This window comes from Sminthopsis crassicaudata, chromosome 6 (assembly GCF_048593235.1).
Source record: "Sminthopsis crassicaudata isolate SCR6 chromosome 6, ASM4859323v1, whole genome shotgun sequence".
In the NCBI taxonomy this organism is placed as follows: Eukaryota; Metazoa; Chordata; class Mammalia; order Dasyuromorphia; family Dasyuridae; genus Sminthopsis; species Sminthopsis crassicaudata.
Genome location: NC_133622.1, coordinates 152,917,094 through 152,930,000, shown reverse-complemented (window position 1 = coordinate 152,930,000; position 12,907 = coordinate 152,917,094). Strand labels below are relative to the sequence as shown.

At 34.0% G+C, this 12,907-nt stretch overlaps 1 protein-coding gene across 4 annotated transcripts in view; it reads left to right on the top strand.

Moving 5' to 3' along the window:
• AFF1 (ALF transcription elongation factor 1) overlaps nucleotides 1-12,907 on the top strand; it is a 177,339-nt gene that overhangs the window by 52,320 nt on the left and 112,112 nt on the right. For 2 of the 4 annotated variants that reach the window (XM_074274924.1, XM_074274923.1), the window contains exon 1: nucleotides 842-1,031. The exons of the other annotated variants lie outside the window; for them this stretch is intronic. Coding sequence is in view for 1 of the 2 variants with exons in the window: in XM_074274923.1 (XP_074131024.1) it covers nucleotides 1,003-1,031 (29 nt within the window). In the remaining variant the exon portion in view is untranslated. Of the gene's footprint in view, nucleotides 1-841; nucleotides 1,032-12,907 lie in introns of those variants that run through there. 4 annotated transcript variants of the gene reach the window in all.

Below are 12,907 nucleotides of genomic sequence, written 5' to 3'. Positions count from 1 at the left end.
CTTAACTGTAATACAAACAAGGATATTTGTATTTCATTATCTCCCGTGCACTTTGAGGTTCAGGGACTTGCGTTGTTTTGAAAAAGCACAAAATAAATGTCAAATTGCACAAAACAAAATGTAAAGGAAATGCATTTGACTCCCACATTTTCTTATTGTGCAAGTCATAATTGCCTTCCGAAGATTTCCTCTCAATGAGTTATTTCTAGTCTCCATTTTCCTAAGTGTTCATGCTGCATCGTGAGTGCTTGGGGAGCAGCAACTGAGAACTCTGTGTTCCAGGGATGCCAGTTTGTACTTTGTTAGGAATCTGGCCAGGGACCAGTTTGTAGGCGGGTCCCTGGCAAGTCTTCAGCCCCTGCACTTCAGCACTTCCTCCTTGATAGGCTGGTCACCCTGGCTTGTATTTTTTTTTCTATCCAATCCTCCTCTTTTTCTTGCCTTAATAGCCTAACATGCCCAATTAAGGAGGTGGACTGTACCACAAGAACCTTCTTGGAAGGGGTTTTGTTTTTTTTTAATCTACGCAATCCAGCAACTTTTTATTGCCCAAGGAATGATTTCTTCCCTTCCTCCCTTTTTAAAGTTTGTTTTTTGCTTTTAGGTGTTGGCCAGTGATTTTCCTTAGTTGCATTTTTTCCCCTTTCCTTTACAATTTTTTTCCCCTGTTTGATATTAAATGTTTTCAATTCCGTAGTTTAAAAACGAACTCCCTGTGCCTAGGAAAGTGGGGCGAACTTGCTGAAATTCAGAATGCCCGGATGTCTATCTGAATTCATGTAATCCCAAACTGAACTAGAGGCTTAGTATAGGAAACTGGAGTCTCTGGGAACAGGTAGAAAAGTGACTTTTTTTTTTTTTTTTTTTTTTTAAAGAGAGTGCCGCTCGTAAGGGAGATAGGAAGCAGACACCCACTGACTCACCCTCTACAAATGCTGAAGGAGATTTTGACTGGAGGGTCAGCCAGATGAGAGGGCTGATGGACTGCAGACTTTTTGCTTTATGAACTTAATTATGGCCTCCCCGTCAAGGTAAGGAAAGCACGGGGAAAAACTTTTTTTTTTTTTTTTTTTTTTTAAACTAGGCCCTAAGGGATGGGAAGTTTTTTGTTAAAAGGGCAGGGAAAGAAAAACAGTAAGTAGCTTTGCTATTGCTTTCTAATCGTTTCTCATGAATTATCTTTATTTTTTTACCTCCAGGCTTTAAAGTAGTTTGTTTATTTTATAGTTCCTCTACCTAGTATGCATGTATGTATGTAAGGAAGGAAATAATTTATTGATTTGAATGAAAAATAAAGATTGATTTTTATTTTATTTTTTTTTTTAAAGAATGGGAATTATTTGGAATAAAATTATGTGATTATCTTTTTCTAAATGGTTGGTCAGGGGTTTTTTTGTACTTGCTTTCGGTATCTTTTTGTGTGTGTTGATTTTTTTAGGTGAATTAAATACGGTTAAGATAAAATAGAGATCGTTTTTTGATAAGGTGTTTGGTACCTTGCCAGGTGTTAATCAGGATTTTGTTAATGAAATGTATAATTTTCTATCACATGGTGGTGGACGAAACTCCTGAGTTGGCTAAGGCTGGAGATGGACTTCGAATTGGAAAGGGGGGGAGAGAATTATTAACTACTGTTGTTGTCACTGGACCTGGTTTGTTGTTGTCTGGTTGATAAAAGAAAGTAATTAATTACCTTGAAATTCAAACTGTTCTGTTTTAACTTAATTCTGAGTGATATTTCCGGATAAACTTCAAATTTGCAAAGTAGACTTTTGCTTTTAACTTCTTGAATATTAGAAAGCTGGGCAAACTTTCATTCCTAAACTCCATTTCTGAAAAAGTAAAAAGAAACCGATCTGACGTTGAAGTTTGCCGTCCTTTGGTGTAGTCTGTAGACTAAACGTATATACAGTATATGATGATAAAAAATAGGTACGAGTGCTAGAATTTTCATTAGTACAAGTAATCCCCAATACTCAACTTCGATGCAGATTAGCACTTTCTCTGCAATCTCTATAGCCTTAGAGAGAGTTAGCAAGAACTCTTTGAGTTCCTAACCCAGGGTCATGTGGCCAGTATGTGTCAGAGGTCTGAACTGAACTAACATCTTCTTAGCTCCACCTATGGATTCTGCCCACTGCTACCTTTCATGGATATTAATAAAACCACTAGAAACTTGGATTTGGGCCAATTTACTAATTTCCCTACTAATTTTGACTTTTTAATCTAGTAGTCTGAGAAGTGGAAGCTGTATATTTTTTCTTCTCCATTCTTGCTAGAATTCCTTAGCTGTAATTTAGGGTTTCCAGAAAAGATTCAGAACGGCTCCCAGGTCTTGTAGATTGCCTCTCATTATAGATTCATTACCTTGAATCTAGAACCACCAAGGTGGTAGGATTGCTTGTGATGAACGGATTTCTTTTCTTTTTTTTTAATGTTATTATAGCTTTTTATTTATAAAACATGCATGGGCAATTTTTCAATAATGAACAGATTTCTTAGGTGAGGAATTTACCTTCCTTGCACACAGACCTAGTTTTGCCTGTCCTAGGGGAGGAAGACATTTTCTAACTTATACACCGAGAAAAGGAAGGTGAAGAATGATTTCAGATCGTTTTTGAACTTCAAACAAACCCCATAACTAATAATACTACATTTAAGTTAGTATTAGATTCAGGCCACTAGGTACCAAACACAATATTTTCCACTCTTTCTTACTCATCTTTCATTTGTATTTATCCTTTATCCTTGGTTGTGAGATTGGTGCAGAAATATGGATTTGGAGGCAGAGAATCTAGATTCAAATTAATCTATACCACTGATATGTGTGACCTGTGACAGGTCACTTAAACCCTCACTTTCTTCATGTCAAATGGGAGGGAGCTTTCAACTAGATGATTTCTAATCCTTTCTGTTCTAAGTTTTATGATGTCTAGGGATTTATGGATCAGATCTTTTTTCTTTTTTTCTGTCTTACAGGATAAAGTATGAGAAAACTTGGCTTAATTTTTTCTGGTGGTAGACTCTGAAGATAGATTAAATTGGATTCTTGTTAGCACGGATGTGGGAATAGCTAGGTGGCACAGTGGATAGAGCATTGAGCCTGGAATCAGAAGACCCGAATTCAAAGTCAGCATCAAAAGCTTATTAGCTATATGATCCTGGAGGTTGGGGACGTGCCGGTATCTCAATGTTTGCCTCATTTTCTCATCTGTTAGAATGAGCTAGGGAAGGAAAGAGTAAACCATTTCAATATCCCCCCCCCAAAAAAAAAAAAATAAAAAGTAAAAACAAACAACTTGAAATTGGGTCACACAGAGCAGGACTCCATTGAAAATGACTAAACTACAAACCACCCGGGTCAGAAAAGACTTTTAACTTTGTATTTTCAGGACTGTCCTAGAAAATGCCACTCACTGGGCCTAATAGTAAATTTTGAGTTATATATCACTCAACTTCATAATTAATTAGATCATGTTGTGTGTAGGAAGAGGCCAAATCACACATTGTATTACTTTGTATCTCCAGAGAGCCTAGTTGAGGTTAAATTACCTTGTTTCTCTCAGATCTAAAAGTAAAGAACTTTTTTTGCTTTATTTACACAGGTGAGTAGATGAAATAAAGAAAATAGGAATAGTTTGTTTTTAGTGGTTTTTCATTATGTATGGGTTTTTTGTTTTCTGGATTTGTTTTTTTTTTTTTTTTATTATTACATATGTGATTCATTTTCCATTCATTTAAATGATTAGATTTTCAAATCAGAGTCAGATAAGGCACGATATGCACTATTTTAAACTTTAAGAAATTTTTTTCAACTTTTCTGTGCTTTTTCTTCTGCAAATGAAATTTGCAGAATGGTCTTGTTGTCCAATTACATTAAAACAATTTTTGAAAACTTAATACAAGTTTTGGTTGTATTAAGTTATTATTTGGTTGTCTTGGTTATAGTTACAGTTGGCTTTAGCTTTGAAACTGGGAAGGTTAGTGTTTTCTCATAGAAATAACATAACTGTCACATTTTCTTTTAGAGAAAACCAGTGAAGCTTTTTTTGTGTTTTCAGATTGTTAGAAAAAGTCAAAGGGTGAGGGTCTTAACGTATGACACATTTGTTTTCTGGGTGATGAGCATACTTTGGACTGGGTCAACTCTGTAGGGAATGCTGTTGGTGAATATTACTGGGAAATGTGAATGCTTTGTTCTAGTCTGTCTCCCCTCCCCCTTCTCTATTGGAGAGCCAACCCAATCTACAAGAAAGAGTTTGTATTAGAAAATCATTGATTTGATTTTTTTGTGGACTCTTTTTTTTTTTTTTTTTTTTTTTTTTTTTTTTAACCCAAAACTCGTCTTTTGGTACCCATCTCTGCTTTTGGCAGCTCTTTTTAATCAAGTTTTCTTATTTAAGAGAATTACATCTGGGGCCTAAGTGGGTGAGGAGATAGGTTCTGTTCCATCCTGCATTGTACCTAAAATAGTTTTTCAGGTTTACTGCTTTTAAGCTAAGATAATTCTTCAAAAAGGTCACAGGTTTCCCCCTGGTAATGGCTTTCCAGAATTAAGCTGTAGTTTATTGATAACTTTAAAAACACTAAAATCATATTCAGCAGAATTGGTCCTAAGATATTAAGTTCCAGAACTTGAATATGGAAGAAAGTTTTCCATTCACCAAAAGCATACCAATATTCTATAAGTCATGGGTTCTTCTATTTTATCTTAGGATATCTATGAGATTAAGAAAATTCTAGCTACTGATGTGTGAATAATGTGGAAGAATAATGTTGAAAATGAAGGGATTAAGGAAGTAATGAACAAGCAAGTGGTTTTGCAGCATAATAATTTACATAACATTTTGATATAGATGAGCACCATTTGCAATTTTTCTGTTTATTTCCATATTACTGAGAGATCTTTTGGTTAATTGTAACTTGAGGGTAGGATTAAGACTTCCTAATGGTTTGGTTTCTTTCACTTAATTATGAGTAATTTTTTTATTAGCTTTTTATGGGGTTTTAAGTACCGGTAATGCAAGTGACAGCAAAGACTGCTATCTACCCCATTTCTAAAGATCACCAATTCTGTAGTCATTGGCTGCTGGAATTTAAGATGTGTTTTTTTTTTTTTAATCTTAATTTTATGTTCATTTTGGATTGAAGGGTATTTTCATCATTGAGGTCAAGGAAAGCCTGTGCTTTCTCTTTACTTGATTTGAAGTGCATAATTTTCTGTGATTAAAGCAAGATAATCTTTTATTTCTCAGTGACTATAACAATAAAAACAAGAATTGTTGGGTTCTCATCTCTTCGGTGCTTGGAAGAATAAATACAAAACCTGAATTAATTTCAATTTAATAAACATTTGATAAGAGGCTAGACAATTTCCTACATACTGGACACAAAAAAATAAAAATGAAAGGCCTTACCTTCAAGAAACTTATTTTCTATCCAGGAAACATTTGTATATAGAGAAAAGAACAAGTTAAAAGCAGCAAATATCTGTTATTTCACATGCATTTGGATACAAGGTGATGGGAATATTTTATATTCAAACACACATTTGGGAGGATGTTGTTGAAAATGACTTTCAGAAAGGTAGTTTTGTGAAGTAGAAAACTGTTGGAGATTACCAAAGCCTCTCCTTTCTTTCTTTTTCTCCTCTCCTTTCCACCCCAAGTCTCCTTTAATTTTATTTACCTTTGTATGCTTTTTCTATCTACTTGACACCCATTGAAGAATGTAGGCTGCTTGAGGACCAGGACTTAACTTCTCTTTAGATTCCCAGAATGGATCCTGATGCTTTACATTGGTAGTAGCAACAATGTTCGATGAGCTGAAAGATTGGATAAATTGAGTCCCGGGGATTTGAATTTCTTAATTCAAGTTGATTAAAAAAGAAATAAAGAAAAAACAACAATTGTTTAAGGGTTGGTAACCTCTAAATCTCACATCAGGCCTAAAATTGAAAGCTAGGAGCTTCTACTTCCTAATATATAGAAATTTTATTAGCTAACCATATAAAAATGAAATAACCAGAAGTAAACTAAAATATTTACATAGGTAATTTATCCCAATTAATCTAGTTAGCTGATTGCATTTTAATTTTTGCAAAGGATGGTTAGTTTAGTTTAGTTTAGACAGAATATACATTGAAAAGGGCATTCGATTTTTAGTCCTAAGACCTTGCATTGATTCCTAAACTCTTTTGTAACTTTGGAAACCTTTAATTTTTCTGAGCCTCATTTATCCATAAAATGGTGGGCTTAGAATACATCAATAGTATCAAATTCAAATAAAAATGGGACCACAAATCCCCACAGAAAAATCTTTGTGGACCTCAGGTTGACTTAGTTTTAAGATGGAATGTTAATGTTATGAAATACTTCCCATTTACATTTTAATCTATTTCCCTTGTATTCGTTGGCCACATGTTCCCGGGTGCTTGACTGTTCTGGTCTTCCTGACCTCTTTCATCTCAATCTATGATCCTATAATCTCCCGAAATTTCAACCAAAATAAAATGAAAGATTTTATGATTGCCATGTATCACTGAAATCTCTTAGTTTCAGTTTTATTTAAGGTTTGGATTTTAGGAGTAGGAATTGAGGGGCTAGAGTTTTGACTTTTTCTGGTTTGTTTACTGGATGGCAGGTTACTTCAGTTTTCTGAATTATATTTTCTGACCTTAATAATTATACTAATAGGACAGTTACAATTAGGGATTAAAGCTGATAAATTTTTAGTTGTATTGTTATTTTGATGACTGATTTATCATTTTTTCCCCCATGCTTTTTCCTTCCCTAAAAGTACTCCTATCCAGCACCTTAAAAATTCCCTTCTCAAAATAGTCATTTGGTGTTAAACTTTAAAAAAAAACCAACTTTTTATAAATAAAAAGTGATCTCAGGATAAATGTTAAGTTTTTTTTCCTCCTGATATTGTCATTTTCTAATTCATAGTACTTGTTTATTAATTAAAATTTATTCATTTTCATTTTATTAGTGTTCTTCCCTTGCATTTATCGGTCTATATTGTCTACAGTGAATTTTTTTTTTCTTTTGATTGAGGGGTAATTGGGGGTGACTTGCCCAGGGTCACACAGCTGGGAAGAGTTGTGTCTGAGAGCATATTTGAACTCGGGTCCTCCGGACTTCAGGCCTGGTACTCTATCTACTGCGCCACCTAGCTGCCCCTACAGGGAAAATTTTTTTTTTAATGTAGATTTCCCCCTCCCAAGTTAATTGAGTTAATTAGTTAATTAACTATTTCTTCTGTTTCTGATTTGGGTGTGTTTGTCGAATTCCTTTCCGTTTTTACTTTCTTTTCCTACCTCCAAAATGATCCCTGCTTCCTTAGTAGGAATATCTAATGTTGGCTCACCCAAGAACAAAATTTCCCAAGTAAAAGGGAGAAAAAAGTTTCAGACAGGTATTTTTAGAATCTCCCAATACTTCCTTCAGGAGTATTATATTGGACTTTAAACAGTTTTTCCAGTTAGAGGAACTGCCTAGAAGATAGTGTCTTTCTTAGGAATAGAATGCTATCACTTAAGCTTTTATTTTTCTTTCATTTTACTTTGTAGGAACCGTTGCTATGACTCATGGATAGAAACTTCCCCTACCAAAATACTGACTCACAACTTATTAGAGTACTATACTTTTTTATTTAGATGAACATTTTGGTCAAGGAATCAGGTCAGTGTCTGCCTTCTCCAGAACTCTTAGAATGTCTCCTTTTCTTTCCCCACAGCCACAGTTAGAAAGTCCTTTATTATATTAGAAATACGATGGTATTATTTAGTTATGCAACTGGGAAAAATATGGGAGCTCTAGCTTTCAGTTCTTAGACTTAAGGATCCTAAGAGGACAATCTAGAATAGTTGTAATTGATCATTTCAAGTTTCATGAATTAAGGGCTATGTGTATAAAAGACTAATATCTAGAATATTTAGATTTTTCTGAATGAAGTTGATGGTTCTATGGCACAAAATATGAAAACATAGTAGTTTTAAAATTTGTAATGTGTTTTGTTCTAGTTAATGATCTAGAATCTAGAGAAATACATATTATCTTCTAGAAGCTATGTTCTGTTTCTAATTTAAAGGACAAATACTCAAATTCCCCCCCCCAAAAGACTAATTTTACTTAGTTTTTCTTGATTAGAACATTATCTAATTAACCACAAGATGCTTGAAAATAAAACCAAGTTAATAATATTGCCTATAGTTTTATCGATTTCTCACAGTTGTTTTTTTTTTCTTCAAGTGATTGATTATTTGTAAATTGTGTATAATTTAGTGGAATGTTTTCAGATCTTGTAAAATGATGGTTTGTAGTAGTATCATCATTATTTTACTGCAAAGTTGTATTGTTATTGAATGTGAAATAATAAAATCAAAGTTCAGCATCACAGGGAATTGAATATTTGAGTTACAGCAAATGTTAGTTCCCCATAATAAAATTAAGGAACTGATCTCTGGAATGTGGGTTTTGCAACTTTTCAATTCTTGGAACTTTGTTTACAGGAAATTATTTGTCTTTTCAAAAACAAAGCTGCAAATTCAAATGTAAGGCAAAATTGCTGAACTGCCCTCTACCCTATAATTAAATTTCATTTTTTTCTCATATTTTTTGTGGTAATCAGACTGCTAGATGACACATGGTTTATGGATGTAACATGGTTGATTTTCTCATTTTGCAAGCAGATTTTTTTCCTCTTTGTAAGAACATATATTCTCCAATGGAATAGAGGGTATGTATGATTTTTTACTGGGAATATTTCTGGAAGCTTGTGTGTAAAAAGAATCATTTTCCTGTTTTGTTTTATTATAACTTCAATCAAAAAGTTTTCTTGTCTGCTACAGACTGAGCAATTTGTTGATTTAGGTACATACTTGACTTGATTGGGGAAAGGGAAGAGAAGAGAAAAAGGAAATCCTTTTATGATCTTCAGTTATCGAGTTAACAGTTTAGAATGTACATTTACAAATAGTCTGGCATATCTGTAAAGAAATTGTCCTGATATAGGAGAAAAGCTTTTTTGGGAAGTTTTTAAAAAATCATACACACAAAATTACCCAAATTTAATGCAAAAAAAATTAAATCCAAGAAATTTTATAGTGTTTACAAATAGTTTTAATCAGTTAATTTTTTAAATCCTCACATTAAGAATAAGCTTTACATAATGCTTTTTTTTACATAGTCCTTTTTCTACTCTATGGCCTATTATAACCTCCTGTGTTGATTTTCATTTTCCTTATCTTTAAAATAAGAATCATAAGACTTAGACTATCTGTACTCAATGGATCAGTGATAAGAGCAGAATTTTATTACAGTTTGCTTTTAAGGAGTCAATATATGAAGTGCACTAGATCACTTGAGATTTTTTTTCTTCAAAGGTTTTTCCCTATTTCAGGCCAAAAATTAACCCACCAAGACATTGCATTCCAATGCACCTAATTATGCTGTTGTCTTGAGTCAGGCTTGGGATTGGAGCACTGTAAAACTTTATTTATGGACCATAAAATTCATTAAAATAACTTTGGGGAACACTTCTCCCCCCTCACCCTTTTGGCTAACACTACTCACAAAACTTCCCTCTTTGGCTAGAAGTCTAGATACTGAAATGCTATTGCTTTCCTCCTTTTACCCTGCAAAGTACCTTTAGGAGGGAGAGATTTAAGAAAGGCATTGTTCCTGTTCTCTCCTTTTGGGTCATGTTGACTTGGGCAAACCCATGTGGTCCTAGTCTCAAGGCAGCCATGCACACAGTCAAAGAGATAAAAGGTTGAGAAATTACAGTGGATAGAAATTTCACAACATTAGTAATCTTTCTCTTTGTAGGGATTGATCATCTAGAGAAACACCGAATCTATAAAAACATATTTTGAAATATTTTTAAATTGACCAATGATAGGACTAATTTTTTCTTGTTTTCCTTTTAAAGGGGAAGTGTGGATAGAATAAAAGAAGAAATCATTTTGATGCTCATTTTTCCCTTACTCTTCTATGAACCTAGTTATCAGGTGTTCACATTTATCTTTCCTATGTTCTTTACGCTCTTTGTGCCCTTCCATAAAATGTAGTTTTGTTGTATATAATCATAATTCTTAAGCTTATAGAGGAAAAACAGATAGATCATGAACTGTATGAAACATTGCATATACTTTTAGACTAGGTTAATGTGCTGTTTAGCTTTGCTAAATTGTCCTCTTTAACTGTCATGATAAAGCACATTTAGACAATGGAAATGAATGGAAGTGAAGATGTAAAAAACAAAAAAAGTTTAGGAAATATTAAAATTAAGATCCTCTCTATTTCTATGTAGCATATCAATCAGGATATTTTAATTTCAATGAGCTTTAATACAGTCTATCTATACAAACTCATTATTGTTTACATTTCTCTTTATATTTTGTATACTCTGAAGTACCAGCTATTTCTCCTGGCAGCTAAGTGACTCAGTGATTAGAGCATTGATCCTGGAGTCAGGAAGACAAATTCAAATGTATTCTTAGACACTTACTAGCTCTGTGACCCTGAGCAAATCACTTAATCCTTGTCCTGGAAAATGTCTTGGAGAGGGAAATGGCAAATCATTCCATATTTTTGCCAAGAAAACCCCCAAAGGGGTCACAAAGAGTGATATAACTATTACAACTGAACCACAACAAATACTTTAGAAATCATTCTTTTCTATTTTGGCCATTTTTACAGTTACTCAGGATTTCAGTTTTTAAAAATTAAAATCGGTACATCAAAAGACATAATTATATCCCTCCATAGAATCCCCCTCATTTCTTTCATGTGCATATTAAGAGTGTACTGATAAATTTGTTTTCCCATTAGAAATGTCAAAGCAAAGTCTGTTTTCTAAATGACAATTATTCCAATTTTAAAATTGGTTGTAGTGCAGTTTAAATTTCATTGTATTTGACTTATATGCATTTTATTGCATAAGACCTGAACTTGAATTATAAGCCTTTCAGTTTTAATTTTTCTAAGGTCTTAATTATTTCCAATATTTTCTTATAACCCTGCAAAATCTAGGTTGTAACAAATATACATAGTACTTTTCTTTAAACTTTAAAATGCACTCATGTAATTGTTAATGTAATATCATTTATAGTGCTGCAATGTGAACGGGAACTTTGAGATGACTGTATAGAGAAGTAGTTTCCATATTTTTTATTTTAAATTTAAAACTATTTAAGAGGTTAGATTTCCATAATTGTGCAGTCTAGATGAATGAAAGATTACTGCGAAGGGATTGGATTTAGGACAATTCACTAAAATCTGTTTTGGGGAGCCATACAAAGTAGAAACAATAGCTGAAAACCACCTCCCATGTGGTAGAACAGTAGGTTTCCTGAAGCAATTTCCCTTACTTTGACTCAGCTTCCTCCCCACATCTCAACACAAAACTTCTTCAGTGGCTGGGATGGTCTAGGGGTGAGCACAATTCCCTAGTGGCTGTCCTGGGGAAGCTTTCCTTCCCCGTGAAACCTGATTGACCTCAGCTTTTTTGATAGCCTTCTGGCTTGTGGCCAATAAAAAATCCACACTGGGTGAACTGTGCCCCTTTCAGACTTAGTGGGTGCAGTAGTCCAGAGGCTGCCTGATGACTCACTAGACAACTTTACATGGAGATGAGTGGGGCTGGTTCCAGAGTGCTTGGGCAAAGTAAACCCCTCTTTGTTAAATGTTCAGTGACTCATGAGCGCCTTGTTTTTTTCCCCAACATTGAATCTGAACTGAGAGTGTAGCTTTTAGAGCCACTCCAGGCTATAACACAATACCCTAACATACTAGTGAGGCTAAGTTTGCTTTAAAGGTTGTTGAGAACATTGATGGGACTTACTTGGCTTTCTTGCTTCCTGGTCTTCTGAGTACAAATCAACAAAGTTGAGCTAAGGGTCCTCACTGTCTATGTTTGTTCAATATCCTTCCCCTTTCATCTTGGTGTCCAGTATATATGTCCTAAAATATGGGGGAAGTGTCTTGAGTTAATCCAACCCAGAACAATAGATATATCCATGGACTGAACTACAGGACATTTTTATGAGCTTTCTTCATACATGTATTATATACATTGTTAACAATAATGACCTCTTTTTGAGCCTAGGACAGTCTAATGGTCCCTCAGGCTTACAAGGTTCTTTTCTTTATAAGCAGTTTATTTTAGGTGAAAAATTAAAGAGTACAATCGCAATCACTCTAAACCTCTACTTAGAAAAATTTAGGCAGAGGTTTGGCTTTTTGTCTCAATCTTCATTTATTTATTCATTTATTTATTTATTTTATTATCGCTAGTTTATACCCTTGGACTCTCTATGGTTGAGGCAAAATTTAGGTTATCAGAAACATCTTGGGTATTGAAGTAACGAATTATTATATTGCAGTGCATATTAAGAGGTACCTGGAAGGGACAATTGGGGAAAGAATAGGCCTTTTCTTAGAATTTTGCTTACTCTTTATAACCCACATTTTTTCCATATCCACTTGCCTCTCAGAAAGCTGTGCCATATAAAAGTTGAGTGTGTTGTTTTCTTAGCTTCATTTTGCATCAGTTTATTTAGTTCTATCCATATTTCTGTGTTCATCACCTTCATTTCTTAGAGCACAGTGAGATTCCAAGTACCAAAAATTTTTTATACATTCCCAGGCTCTGGGCCTCTACTTTGTTTCCAATTCTTTGTCATTATAAAAGGCTTATTTTACTTGATGTTTGGAACTAAAAAAAATTTTTTTTTTTGCACGAGTAATTTTTTTTTATATAACATTATCCCTTGTATTCATTTTTCCAAATTTTCCCCTCCCTCCCTTTACTCCCTCCCCTAGATGACAGGCAATCCCATACATTTTACGTGTGTTACAGTATAACCTAGATACAACATGTGTGTAAATCCAATTTTCTT